This window comes from Physella acuta, unplaced genomic scaffold (assembly GCF_028476545.2).
Source record: "Physella acuta isolate Inbredline_101_S28 unplaced genomic scaffold, ASM2847654v3 ptg000089l, whole genome shotgun sequence".
NCBI classification, from domain to species: Eukaryota; Metazoa; Mollusca; class Gastropoda; family Physidae; genus Physella; species Physella acuta.
The window spans coordinates 164296-179674 of record NW_026731609.1 but is presented as its reverse complement, the minus strand read 5'-3'; the positions used below and the strand labels follow the sequence as shown (position 1 = coordinate 179674).

At 41.3% G+C, this 15379-nt stretch overlaps 1 protein-coding gene and 1 long non-coding RNA gene across 3 annotated transcripts; both read right to left on the bottom strand.

The window, feature by feature from the left end:
* Nucleotides 1-833: 833 nt before the first annotated feature.
* LOC131927754 (uncharacterized) lies at nucleotides 834-8506 on the bottom strand. 2 transcript variants are annotated; one of them, XR_009383683.1, is made up of 6 exons: nucleotides 8458-8493; nucleotides 6639-6705; nucleotides 4635-4731; nucleotides 2803-2980; nucleotides 1715-1836; nucleotides 834-1121 (listed from the first exon to the last, which is right to left on the bottom strand). It is a non-coding gene; the product is annotated as an uncharacterized LOC131927754 (long non-coding RNA). The 2 variants fall into 2 exon arrangements; XR_009383682.1 differs by lacking the exon at nucleotides 6639-6705 and having other exon boundaries at nucleotides 8458-8506.
* Nucleotides 8507-9426: 920 nt separating this feature from the next.
* On the bottom strand, nucleotides 9427-15081 carry LOC131927887 (uncharacterized). Its single transcript, XM_059283759.1, has 5 exons — nucleotides 15032-15081; nucleotides 14237-14333; nucleotides 13773-13949; nucleotides 10374-10498; nucleotides 9427-9735 (listed from the first exon to the last, which is right to left on the bottom strand). Exons 2-5 carry the CDS (start codon nucleotides 14326-14328, stop codon nucleotides 9656-9658), a joined length of 474 nt encoding a protein of 157 aa, XP_059139742.1. The 5' UTR covers nucleotides 14329-14333; nucleotides 15032-15081; the 3' UTR covers nucleotides 9427-9655.
* Nucleotides 15082-15379: the final 298 nt, after the last annotated feature.

Below are 15379 nucleotides of genomic sequence, written 5' to 3'. Positions count from 1 at the left end.
TCGGGTAGGGGCGAAGCGCATCCCCCCCCCCTGTAAGAACGTCTAAGCCGACCCCCCCCCCCCCAACTAAAAAAATGTCATCGATACTCTATAATAAAATTACAACTTAATTAATGTGTCTATGCTAAAAAGTGGTTTGCGTGAAGAGTTTCATTCATACAATTCTTCGGGTAGGGGCGAAGCCCATCCCCCCGCGTAAGAACGTCTGAGCCCCCCCCCTCCCCAACTCAAAAGAAATTTCTTCATCGATACTCTATAATAAAATTACCGTCTAATTAATGTGTCTAATCTAAAAAGTGGTTTCTTTCATGCAATTCTTCCTTCGGGTAGTGGCTAAGCGCGACACCAGTGTTTCTTTCAGACTTTTTCCTCTCCGGAGGGAGGAATTTTTCTAATCTAAAAAAAGTGCTTAGCGTGCAGTTTTTTTATGCATCTCTTCCGGTAGGGGCGAAGCCCCGCCCAGGTTCTTCCTTTAGTTTGTATGATCTACAAATGCGACCAATGGTGTTTCTTTCAGACTTTTTCCTCCCCGGAGAGAGGTGGGGGTACTTAAAAATTTTCGGGGGCGGGGGGTAGAATTTTCGGGGAGGGGGCGGACACTGGAAAAAGTATATAATTATATTAAATTAAATGGGACCTTAGACATGTTTTGGAGTGTGTGTGTGTGTGGGGGGGGGGGGTAATTTAGAGAAAAGAGACAGCACTATCAACCTAACGCCCGTTGTATCCTTCCTCAACGGGCCATTTTTCTCGTGAAAAAATATTTTCACGATATTTTCGTTTAGGAATTGGTTGGCCTTCAAACAAACAATATACAATGTTTTTAGGATCTTATATAAGCTTTATTAAGCAAAAAAACAAACATTTGAACAGAAGATTTCCAACTATGCTTTAAATTTAGTGACATACAAAAGGTAATCCTAGAAAGGTAATCTTAGAAAGGTAATCTCGTTAATTTGTTAGAAAGGATCTGGGGAAAACATCGATGGTGTCAGTGAGAATGTCAGTGACAATGTCGGTGAGAATGTGAGCTGCTGTCTCTCACACGTGGCCGGCCTTGGCGTTGGTGGTGAAGTTGAAGAGGATGACCTCGTTGTTCCTGGGGTAGTAGGTGGAGACACCTGGTGGGGGGGATTACACGTTTTTAATCATACAGAGTTCATGTTTTAAGAAGTTAACCATACAGGTTTCATGCTTTAAGAATTTAATTATATAGGTTTCATGTTTTAAGAAGTTGACCATACAGGTTGCATGTTTTAAGAAGCTAATCATACAGGTTTCATGTTTTAAGAAGCTAATCATATCGATTGCACGCTCTAAGCATGCGTGTGACGCGTGCTGGTCGTGCATTTTTCAAAAGCTAACCATATGGATCTAAGTTTTCAATGAAAATGATGTGTTAAATATACCGTTTACACCGGTTACTCTTACAGTTTCCTCTATTCCGAGAAAAAAAATTCAGAGAATCGTTGACATTTGAATTATGATATAATTTGTCACGTACACATTGTATCAACTCACAATCAATATAATGAACGTTTAAAATGTAGATCCACCGTCAACCCCTTCTTTGCCTGCTTTTGACGTCTGTGAGGTCTAACTAAGTTCACCGTCAGGTTACTAATGTCAATCTTATCACACACGAGTCAAATCATGTTGTTACAGAACATAACTATAGAAAGTTTTACAGCATTTTAAAAGTAAATGACCATACCAAGTGTAATAGCAGTGCCGTTGCTGCTGATCTGCCAGAAAGTCTGGTTCTGTATGGCGGCGGTGCCGTTTATCTTGTCCACCATGTAGCCGAGGGCGCTGCCGAAGTAGGACGACGAGAACCTGGGGACACGGGATGGTTTAGGACAAAGTAGGACGACGAGAACCTGGGGACACGGGATGAATTAGGACAAAGTAGGAAGACGAGAACCTGGGGACACGGGATGGTTTAGGACAAAGTAGGACGACGAGAACCTGGGGACACGGGATGGTTTAGGACAAAGTAGGACGACGAGAACCAGGGGACACGGGATGGTTTAGGACAAAGTAGGACGACGAGAACCTGGGGACACGGGATGGTTTAGGACAAAGTAGGACAAGAACCTGGGGACACGGGATGGTTTAGGACAAAGTAGGACGACGAGAACCTGGGGACACGGGATGGTTTAGATCAAAACTCGATGTAGCAACTGTTTTACACCAGCAATGTACGTTTCAATGGTCAACATTTTGTTTAGATTGTTCTAAAGTAACGTTAACCTACAGCCTAAAATGAAACGGCGTAGTTGGGCCGTAGAACGCAATACTCCTTACCAGAAAGTCTCGAGTTCGAATCCCAAGCTTCATTCGGTACGAGGTTTATGTTAGGGAAACGGCTACTGGGAAAATAACTGACCATACTATCCCTATATACGGCGAGATGACGGAAACAGGTAAACTCTACTTCATCTGCCGTATTGATTGTTTGGCCCACAGGTGTATTCTGACATTCTTTAAACACCTGAACCTGTAGTTTGTAAACCTACATCTCTGAACCTATAAAACTACACATCTGTACCTGTAGTTTGTAAACTTACATGCCTGAACCTGTAAATCTTCACAACTGAACCTTTAGTTTTTAAACCTACACGACTTAACCTGTAAATCTAAACACCTGAAACTATATTCTGTAAACCTACATGTCTGAACCTATAGTGTGTAAACCTACATGTCAGAACCTGTAGTTTTTAAACCTACATGACTTAACCTGTAAATCTACACACCTGAAACTATATTGTGTCTGAACCTATAGTGTGTAAACCTACACACCTGAAACCTTGGTTTAAGTCCACCGCTTTCTCCAAAAACCCCAAGAGGTTTTGTTGAAGCAGCTTTACCACGGCAACGTATTTAAAGTTGGGCGCCTGCAATACGTTTTTGGCCTGTAGCGTCACCTGGATGTAAGGCTTTATTGGGAGGCAGGGGGGGAACACTCGTTTCGCTTTGGCTGGGGAAAATAATTTGGTTGACATTTTATGTAACGTGTATACAAGTAACTGAATCATTAAATTAGTTTACAATTGATACATGATTTATACAATTAGGTTAAATAATTTAGTTTATATGTCATACTATGTTTTATATAATTTGCTAAACAGTAATTTATCTATATAATACCAAAACTCAAGTTTGTTTACATGTTTGAATATTTTTTTTTGTTTGTTTGTCCGTTTGGTTACACGAGAGAATTTGCACTATGTGTAGAGCTGTAAAATAGTATTTAGATAAAGAACATTTTTTTTTAGAGAGACTGTTAATCACAAATTAATTTAAAGACGTAAATTAATTTATTGATTTATTCATTGGTAGATTAACCACATTAATTATAAAAGTTCAGAACAATGTCTTTACATATAGTGAATAGTGACGTCACATGATTTATATACTTTTTACAACAATAATGGCGGCTTCAATACAAGATTTTGCTGCTAATTCAAAAATAATTATAACGCACTATATAGCTAATGTTCTGTCGGCTACAGCTTTAACGATAAGTCCGTTTGCTATTTTTATTACGTTCCAACACTTATATCAATTTTCAACAGTCCTTTTCATTTAAGTATAAAATAAATTTCTCTAGATCAGAATTTTAAGATGAGATGTCGAAGGGAGTTGTTTTTAGATCTATAATCTGGGTCAAACCAAAATTAATTCGTTAAAATTAAAAAGCATTTTAAAATCAGAATAAATTATTGAGTTTCTTTATTAAACTTTTTTATTCCTTAAATATTTGATATAAATCTTTGCGTTTTAGCTTCACGGATCATCTAATTCAAGGATACAAGTGATTTATCTATCTAGGTTCTAGCTAGATCTACGAGAAAACTCGACTTAACCAAACAAGTCGTAGAATCTAGATAACTTTTACTATCTAGATCTAGATAATATTGAGTTAATATACTAAACTATTTCAGACCCAGGGGCGGAACTACAGTGCCGCCAGACCCGGCAATGCGGGGGGGGGGGGGGGGCAGGCCGTTTAGGGGCCCATAGCCGAGCATAATCAATTTTTTCATAGTTAAAAAATAATTTTCTTGTAAAAGAAAAAACAGATCTACTACAGTAGTGATTTTCTACAGTTACTAACACTCGCTGTTTCGTAAAGGAAAAAAGTATATAAACTACATGAGTTGTAGTGTGAATGATAGGAAAACATTCAAACCACTTCCATGACTTATTTCCCTTTTTTAAATAGTCAAATATGTACGTTCTTTGACATCTTTTTGAATGTGGGGTCTGGTTATTTTGTGATGTCATTTATGGATGACCCCGAACAGAGGCGTAGCGACCCTTCCCGGCGCCCGGGGACAAACTTTCGATTTGCACCCCCCCCCCCCCCCCCCCTCAGACTTTCGATTTGCACCCCCTTCAAGCTTTCAATTTATTTTTCCAACCCATTTTGGCGCCTATGTCCCCGAAACCCACAGTTATCTAACTAGATAACGGGTAGTCTAGTAACAAATAATACAAGATTTATAAAAATTTGGGTAAATAATTTCGTTTTAAAAATAGAGAAATCATTTATACAATTTCTGATTTTTTTTTTAATTTAAAAGAGTAAGCTTAAATCTTGATCCTAAATGTCCATCTTCTCAACCTACTTGGGTTGATTGTTGTTCCAATGACCACTGGTCATCACAGCAAGGGTCAAGAAAGCCAGAGACGTCACGAAAAAGTGAAGTTTAGCCGCCATCTTTACTGTGAAGAAAAAATAATTTCCCGTTGGCTGTAGAAACAACCGTGAAGTGTACAGACAGTTCAGACACAGTTAAATAGGTGCTTTCAGATTACGCTTGGTTAAGTGGTAGAACACACGATAGCTAGCCCATAATTCTCGAGGTCGGATCCCTTTGTCAGCGTCAATAGAACTATAGTGAGACTTCCCAGTTTTTAAAGAGAGAGTAATAACGACTCGGCGTAATGATATCAAAGAAACAAACTCTACTTAAATCTGAGGTTTGAAGTACTCTGTACTTTATTTTTACATGTAATTGGTTCTTGCACCAGACAATCATATCTAGCGTTTGAACACTTCCTAAACACCATTTCTTTAAGATCGTAGCTTGCGTGTAATAAAACTGCCAACAGCTAGTATTCGAATATCCCACGCACTCTAACATAATTGTATCCACGTCTAAACCTATTTAGAACTAGCGTATACCGGTGCTTCGCCACGGTGTGGATATAAATATTACCTCAGCGTTTACGCGCTGCGTGCGGATCCCCGCATTGGGGTGTATATTCCTTTAGCGTACAGCGTGTGTAGCTTATACCCGTGCTTTGCTACGGTGAGGTAGATGCATACCCGTGCTCCGCCACGGTAAAACTTTTTAAAATATACCATCTTGGGAACAGAACAACTCAAAACTACAAAACACAAACCAAAAGAAAAAACAAACCCAAAAGAAAACACAAATCCAAAAGAAAACAAAGAGAGCATAAACACTATGAAAATACAGATACAAACAAAAACACAAACTCAACACACTAACACAAAAGAAAAAAACAAACGCAAATAAAAATACAAATGAAAATATAAACACTTAACATAAACACAACTTAAATACAAAAATAAACGCATAGTGCTCACAGTCTAGCCCGTAGCGCCAAATCGCACCCTGCCCGAGCACCGGCGGACGCGCCTGATTCAGTGAACGACTATAAAACCCCCAGCTTGTCCGCAAACCGAAAGATAGAATAATAATTAGTAAACAGTACGTTCAGTGTATACAATAAATGATAGGCAGTATTTAAAATATCCGTGTTTTTACCTAGAGTTTCATAACTAAAACAATTGCGCACCCAATGAACGTGATGACGCGTCTATAATAGTGCGGCATAGTTGATTAAAAATTATAAGTAGTAAACAGTACGTTCAGTGAATAAAATAAATAAAAGATTGCCTTTTATCAATCCATGCTAATTATAATTTTCTAAAAATAATTTCCTCTTACACATCCGCATAATTTGCATTCACATTTTGCTAATTATATTATTGCAACACTAATTCCTTCTAGATCTAGGACGTCCGTAGATTTGCATTAACATTTTTTTTATTAGAGTGAGTTTAATTTATTTTTAAATTACCTCCCTTGTCAAAATTAGAAAAAAAGAGTTAAATTAATTTGATTTTTCTACCCTACTGTTATTATGTTATTAAAATGTATCCACTTTTTTAGGAATATAATGGAAAATGATATTTGACATTGATCCTTTAATATGTTTTAGGAATGTGCGTGTATTTAATATTTTCTTTACGTTATGCAAAAGATTAAAAACAGTGGCGTCTATAAAGTAACTCTATGTCGTTATATAAACAAACCCTACTCCATTACTTATAATAAGACACTGCGATGCACTGAAAAGCACTGCATGGTACGATGTTTACTTTTACGGTTCGAAAATTTATAGCAATGACGGACTGACACACTACCTAGCCTATTATAGATATTGTTCTTCTACTTTCATATTAAACAATAAGCGTAATTTAGGTTGTTGTGACAAAATACTTCCCCACAACCAGTTCAACGTTAACCATTCGATCAATTCAAAAGATAATCACAACCCCCCCCCCCTCCCAAAAAAACCCCCCAAAAAACAATTACCGTTAAACAGGTCCACAAAAGTCAATTTGCAATTAATTAACTTTGGTCACGTAGTCACGACAAAATCCTAATAAAGAACACACCAAAAAAAAAAAAGCATCTAAAAAAGTTAACAAGTGAACAACATCATGTCAGATGTACAACAATGTCGTCAACTATAACCAAGAAAATCTCACCTGCATCTTCTTCTGTAAGTGACAACTAGTTCTGTAAGTGACAACTAGTTCTGTATATGACACTAGCTCTGTATGTGACACTAGTTCTGTATGTGATAACTAGTGTTGTATGTGACAACTAGTCTGTATGTGACAACTAATTATGTATGTAACACTAGTTCTGTATGTGACAACTTGTTCTATATGTGACAACTTGTTCTGTATGTGACATCTGTTCTGCTTGTGACAAGTAGTTCTATATGTGACACTTATTCTGTATGTAACAACTAGTTATGTATATGACAACTAGTTCTACATGTGACAACTATTGCGGTGTCAGTTTTTCTCATGTTTGTATATTGTTTAGTCTTTCTTCTTCTTCGTTCTAAATTTTTAGTATTGGAAGCGATCGTGCCTTATCAGAGAGAGCGTTTGAACTCGAGAGTTTTTTTTAATTTTAACAACCGTGAGCTTTTTGCCGACTTGACCACGCCTCTAACACAATTAAGTATACGTGTCAACTAGTTATGCGTCATATTTTCATGACGCATAACTGTATAACTCTGTCATGACTCAGATTTCAGCCTGCTTTTCTTTCTGGATTTGCTTACATAGCCTTTTTCCAACCAAGTACAAACTACAAGGCAGCAGTTGTTTGATTTTGGAGTTGTCTCTCTTAGAAGAGAGCTGTCCCCAGCTAACGAGCCTCATCTGCCTGAGGGTTCGAACTCGAGACTTTTCGGTTTAGAATAGTTTTGTATAGTAGGATGCATTAGTCACCGCCTTAAAAAATGGAACGACAACGACAAGTTTCTTAATGGGCTACAAGCCACCCGGATATGATTAGTGGTGCGAGGTCATCCACCCACGCCCTTTGACCCCGTGCCCCGTGTATCCTGTTGACTGGTCTTGAGGTCACGTGATGAGGTCACGTTCAGACCATTTTCTCCAGGGGTACTTGAAGTATTTTTTTAGTGGGTGGGGGGTAGAGTTTATTCCAGGCATCTCTTTTTTTTTGGGGGGGGGGCTGTTAACCCTAACCTCCCGAAGAGAGTCTACCGCCCCGAACGAAATGTAATTTATATAGAAAAAAAATGTAATTTTAACAGTGTCCCCCCCACCCGGAAATTTTATCCCCCCCCCCCCCCCCCCGAAAATTTCAAGTGCCAGGAGAAAAAATTCTGGAAGAAACACTGCTCGCGTTAGGGAAAGTAAAGGTGGCTGAGGCATAGTGACGACTACACTATTCCTCAGAGGCGTAGCGAGGGGGGCGGGGATTACATATGTCCCCGGGCGCCGACCCTAGGGGGACGCAAAAATGGGTTGAAAAAAAAATTGAAAGCTCATTTTAGCTGCAGTTTTGCATTATAAATATAAAAAATATATTGGGGGGGGGGGGGGGGGGGGGTCGCCAAATTGAAAGTTTGTCCACGGGCGCCAGGAAGGGTCGCTACGCCTCTTTATATGCCGAGGTCACTAAACAGGTGAACTCTACTTAACCTGCCATATGGACACTCAGGTTCGGAAGACAACTTTACAAAGTAAAATAACATTCTACAGAATCATAATAATTGTTTTTAAACTTTACTTTTTACCGTAAAAAAACTGTAAAGAAACACTGTTATCAATATAATGATGTACTCTTCATAAATAGAAAGACTTACCTCTGTATGGTATGAAGTTACAGGTATGAAGTTGCATTAGCAATTAATTGAAAAATATACAGCTAGCCAGCATGCGTTAATTAGGATCAATCAATTGAAAGCAATTAAGATTAGAGCAACAGATTGATTGAGTTGGGTAACATTTTGAGCAAGACGCAGTTTAAATTAAAACACAATTGAAGACCGCAAGCATGTCTTGGGAGACTGTAAAATATATAAGCGTCTATAGACGGGACATTGTGGACATTTTTGGTTGAGGTACAAGGGTCCACATGGGGTAAAGATGATTACATCGAAAATGTTTCAATCAAGGACACGTTTCACTTTGAAATAACACCAGAAGTTTCCTGAATGAAACCAGTGTTCTTCCACGCATCTCTTTGGGGAAATTTTAGTAGTCGTCCCCCCCCCCCCCGTAAGAGATTCTACCGCTCCACCCGAACGAGTACCGTTTCCGTAAGATGGACAAAATGTATACCTCTATACCCATTGTATATTATACAGTATGCCTAGTTGATATATATATATATATATATATATATATATATATATATATATATATATATATATATATATATATATATATATATATATATATATATATATATATATATATGCCTAGTTGATATATATATATATATATATATATATATATATATAAAATAGTTCGTTGTAGTTGTTTCTTACGTTAAAAAACATTTTCACTAAAACGATTTGATTCTTAAACATTTGTATTTCCGCGTTATGTATATGTGGATGTGTGATGTGATATGTGAGGGTGTGTTTGGGGAGATGAGGGGTCGTCTAAAAAAATGAAATTGCGTGTGGGGTGCTGGTCTAGGATATGTTATATAGCGTTAATTGGAGGGGGTGTGTGATACAATGACACATACGCTATGACAAAATATTTTCACGATACTTTTCGTGTAGGAATTGGTTGGCCTTCAAACAAACAATACACAATGTTTCGAGGATCTTAAATAAGCTTTATTAAGCAAACAAACATATTTGATCAGAAGATTTCCAACTATGCTTTAAATTAAGTGGCATACAAAAGGTAATCCTAGAAAGGTAATCTTAGAAAGGTAATCTTAGAAAGGTAATTTCATTAATTTGTTAGAAAGGATCTGGGGAAAACATCGATGGTGTCAGTGAGAATGTCAGTGACAATGTCGGTGAGAATGTGAGCTGCTGTCTCTCACACGTGGCCGGCGTTGGCGTAGGTGGTGAAGTTAAAGAGGATGACCTCGTTGTTCCTGGGGTAGTAGGTGGAGACACCTGGTGGGAGAATTACACGTTTTTAATCATACAGTTTTCATGTTTTAAGAAGTTAATCATACAGGTTGCGTGTTTTAAAAAGTGAATCATACAGGTTCATACATTTTTCAAATGTTTACCATATGGATCTAAGCTTTCAATCTTCTTCTTCTTCGTTCTTAATTTTTAGTGTTGGAAGGGTTCGAACCTTATCTGTTCGAGACTTTTTCGAGCTTAGCTGACTCGATAACGCCTCCAGCACAATTAAGTATGCGTGTCAACTGGTTATGCGTCATTGAGGCCATTGACTCCGATTTCAGCATGCTTTTCTTTTGGATTTGCTTCCATAGCCTTTGTTCAACCAAGAACAAACTACAGGGCAGCTGTTGTTTGATTTTGGTGTTGTCTCTCCTAGAAGAGTGGCTGTCCCCAGCTAACGAGTCTCATCTGCCCGAGGGTTCGAACTCGGGACTTTTCGGTTTTGCAACTTTACCGACTCGACCACGCCGACCCCCTAAGATTTCAATGAAAATGATGTGATAAATTTAGATCCATATGGTTAGCTTTGAAAAAAATGGTATAGTTTGTCACGTGCACATTGAATAAACTTACAATCGTTAGAAAGTTTAAATGCTGGTTTTAAAGGTGAATGACCTTACCACAGTTAAGAGCAGTGCCGTTGCTGCTGATCTGCCAGAATGTCTGGTTCTGTGTGGATGCGGCGGTGCCGTTTATCTTGTCCACCATGTAGCCGAGGGCGCTGCCGAAGTAGGACGACGAGAACCTGGGGACACGGGATGGTTTAGGACAAAGTAGGACGACGAGAACCTGGGGACACGGGATGGTTTAGGACAAAGTAGGACGACGAGAACCTGGGGACACGGGATGGTTTAGGACAAAGTAGGACGACGAGAACCTGGGGACACGAGATGGTTTAGGACAAAGTAGGACGACGAGAACCTGGGGACACGGGATGGTTTAGGACAAAGTAGGACGACGAGAACCTGGGGACACGGGATGGTTTAGGACAAAGTAGGACGACGAGAACCTGGGGACACGGGATGGTTTAGGACAAAGTAGGACGACGAGAACCTGGGGACACGGGATGGTTTAGGACAAAGTAGGACGACGAGAACCTGGGGACACGGGATGGTTTAGGACAAAGTAGGACGACGAGAACCTGGGGACACGGGATGGTTTAGGACAAAGTAGGACGACGAGAACCTGGGGACACGGGATGGTTTAGGACAAAGTAGGACGACGAGAACCTGGGGACACGGGATGGTTTAGGACAAAGTAGGACGACGAGAACCTGGGGACACGGGATGGTTTAGGACAAAGTAGGACGACGAGAACCTGGGGACACGGGATGGTTTAGGACAAAGTAGGACGACGAGAACCTGGGGACACGGGATGGTTTAGGACAAAGTAGGACGACGAGAACCTGGGGACACGGGATGGTTTAGGACAAAGTAGGACGACGAGAACCTGGGGACACGGGATGGTTTAGGACAAAGTAGGACGACGAGAACCTGGGGACACGGGATGGTTTAGGACAAAGTAGGACGACGAGAACCTGGGGACACGGGATGGTTTAGGACAAAGTAGGACGACGAGAACATGGGGACACGGGATGGTTTAGGACAAAGTAGGACGACGAGAACCTGGGGACACGGGATGGTTTAGGACAAAGTAGGACGACGAGAACCTGGGGACACGGGATGGTTTAGGACAAAGTAGGACGACGAGAACCTGGGGACACGGGATGGTTTAGGACAAAGTAGGACGACGAGAACATGGGAACACGGGATGGTTTAGGACAAAGTAGGACGACGAGAACCTGGGGACACGGGATGGTTTAGGACAAAGTAGGACGACGAGAACCTGGGGACACGGGATGGTTTAGGACAAAGTAGGACGACGAGAACCTGGGGACACGGGATGGTTTAGGACAAAGTAGGACGACGAGAACCTGGGGACACGGGATGGTTTAGGACAAAGTAGGACGACGAGAACCTGGGGACACGGGATGGTTTAGGACAAAGTAGGACGACGAGAACCAGGGGACACGGGATGGTTTAGGACAAAGTAGGACGACGAGAACCTGGGGACACGGGATGGTTTAGGACAAAGTAGGACGACGAGAACCTGGGGACACGGGATGGTTTAGGACAAAGTAGGACGACGAGAACCTGGGGACACGGGATGGTTTAGGACAAAGTAGGACAAGAACCTGGGGACACGGGATGGTTTAGGACAAAGTAGGACAAGAACCTGGGGACACGGGATGGTTAAGGACAAAGTAGGACGACGAGAACCTGGGGACACGGGATGGTTAAGGACAAAGTAGGACGACGAGAACCTGGGGACACGGGATGGTTTAGGACAAAGTAGGACGACGAGAACCTGGGGACACGGGATGGTTAAGGACAAAGTAGGACGACGAGAACCTGGGGACACGGGATGGTTTAGGACAAAGTAGGACGACGAGAACCTGGGGACACGGGATGGTTTAGGACAAAGTAGGACGACGAGAACCTGGGGACACGGGATGGTTTAGGACAAAGTAGGACGACGAGAACCTGGGGACACGGGATGGTTTAGGACAAAGTAGGACGACGAGAACCTGGGGACACGGGATGGTTTAGGACAAAGTAGGACGACGAGAACCTGGGGACACGGGATGGTTTAGGACAAAGTAGGACAAGAACCTGGGGACACGGGATGGTTTAGGACAAAGTAGGACAAGAACCTGGGGACACGGGATGGTTAAGGACAAAGTAGGACGACGAGAACCTGGGGACACGGGATGGTTAAGGACAAAGTAGGACGACGAGAACCTGGGGACACGGGATGGTTTAGGACAAAGTAGGACGACGAGAACCTGGGGACACGGGATGGTTAAGGACAAAGTAGGACGACGAGAACCTGGGGACACGGGATGGTTTAGGACAAAGTAGGACGACGAGAACCTGGGGACACGGGATGGTTTAGGACAAAGTAGGACGACGAGAACCTGGGGACACGGGATGGTTTAGGACAAAGTAGGACGACGAGAACCTGGGGACACGGGATGGTTTAGGACAAAGTAGGACGACGAGAACCTGGGGACACGGGATGGTTTAGGACAAAGTAGGACGACGAGAACCTGGGGACACGGGATGGTTTAGGACAAAGTAGGACGACGAGAACCTGGGGACACGGGATGGTTTAGGACAAAGTAGGACGACGAGAACCTGAGGACACGGGATGGTTTAGGACAAAGTAGGACGACGAGAACCTGGGGACACGGGATGGTTTAGGACAAAGTAGGACGACGAGAACCTGGGGACACGGGATGGTTTAGGACAAAGTAGGACGACGAGAACCTGGGGACACGGGATGGTTGAGGACAAAGTAGGACGACGAGAACCTGGGGACACGGGATGGTTTAGGACAAAGTAGGACGACGAGAACCTGGGGACACGGGATGGTTTAGGACAAAGTAGGACGACGAGAACCTGGGGACACGGGATGGTTTAGGACAAAGTAGGACGACGAGAACCTGGGGACACGGGATGGTTTAGGACAAAGTAGGACGACGAGAACCTGGGGACACGGGATGGTTTAGGACAAAGTAGGACGACGAGAACCTGGGGACACGGGATGGTTTAGGACAAAGTAGGACGACGAGAAACTGGGGACGAGGGATGGTTTAGGACAAAACTCAATGTTGCAACTGTTTTACACCAGCATCTACGTCTAGCAATGGACGTTTTAATGGTCAACCTAATGTACGGTGTAAGTTTTAATTGTCAACTTTTTGCTTAGAATGTATCTAACGTAACGTAAACCTAGTTTGTAAACCTACACACCTGAACCTGTAGTTTGTAAACCTACATGCCTGAACCTGTAAATCTACACACCTGAACCTATAGTTTGTAAACCTACACTAATGAACCTGTAGCTTGTAAACCTACATGCCTGAACCTGTAAACCTACTCACCTGAACGTATCATTTGTAAACCTACATGCCTGAACCTATAAACCTACACACCTGAACCTATAAACCTACACACCTGAAACCGTAGTTTGTGTCGACCGCTTTCTCCAAAAACCCCAAGAGGTTTTGTTTACGCAGCGTAACCACGGCAACGTAATTAAAGGTGGGCGTCTGCAAGATGCTTTTGGCTTGTAGCGTCACCCGGATGTAAGGCTTTATAGGGAAGCAGGAGGGAACACTCGTTTGACATTGGCTGGGGAAAATAATTTAGTTGACATTTTATCTAACGTGTATACAAGTTACTGAATCAATGATTTAGTTTACAATTGATACATGATTTATACAGTTTGGTTAAATAATTCCATACATTTTTTTTATACTTTGCTAAACAGTAATTTATAACAAATACTTCAATATTTATAAAAATTTGGGTAAATAGTTTCGTTTTAAAAAAGCGACATCATTTGTACAATTTCGGAGCTTTTTTTTTAAAATACCAAGCTTAAATCTTGATCCTAAATGTCCATCTTCTCAACCTACTTGGGTTGATTGTTGTTCCAATGACCACTGGTCATCACAGCAAGGGTGAAGAAAGCCAGAGACGTCACGAAAAAGTGAAGTTTAGCCGCCATCTTTACTGTGAAGAAAAAATAATTTCCCGTTGGCTGTAGAAACAACCGTGAAGTGTATAGACAGTTCAGACACAGTTCAAGAGGTTGTTTCAGATTGCGCTTGGTTGAGTGGTCTCGAGGTCGGATCCATGGCCAGCGCCAATAGAACTACAATGAGACTTCCCAGCTTTTTATGAGAGAGTAATAATAGCGACTCTGCTTCATGAGGCCTATATACCAAAGAAACTCTACTTAAATCTGAGGTACTCTGTACTTTATTTTTATATGTAATTAGTGCTTGCACCAGACAATTATATCTAGCGTTCGAACGCTTCCTAAACACCATTTCTTTAAGATCGTAGCTGGCGTGCAATAAAACTGTCCACAGCTGGTATTCGAATATCCCACGCACTCTATCATAAATTGTATCCACGTCTCAACCTATTTAGAATTTTGTTCTGCTATTTACCTATTAAACAATAAGCGTAATTTATGTTGTTGTGACAAAATACTTCCTCACAACCAGTTAACCATTCGATCAATCCAAACAATTAATGTTAAACAGGCCCACAAAACTCAATTTGTAATTGATTATCTTTAGTCACGACAAAATCCAAATAAAGAACAAACAAAAGCGTCTAAAAAAAAATAAGCAATTGAACAATAAGAGTCCATCAAGTCAGCTGTACAACAATTTCGTCAACTATAGCCAAGATAATCTCACCTGCAACTTGTCCTGTATGTGACACTTGTTCTGTAAAAGATCGTTTGATACTGAACTCCCAGAAACCGGCGGAGCTTTTATAGTTGGGTAATTGTGACTTTCTTAAAAAAGTATTCAAGATCAAGGTCCCCCAGGTATGACCTGCCGATGACGTCATAAATTAAGTGGAAAACCGGAGGTATGCAGGTCGTGTTGACAAGCTTGTGTCACGTGGTGTCAGGGGCGACCCGGAATGTTGGCGGTGTCAGTTTTTATCATGTTTGTATAGTGTTATACATTGGTCGCCGCCTTAAAAAATGGAACGAAAACGACAAGTTTCTGGATGGGCTACAAACCACCCGGATGTGA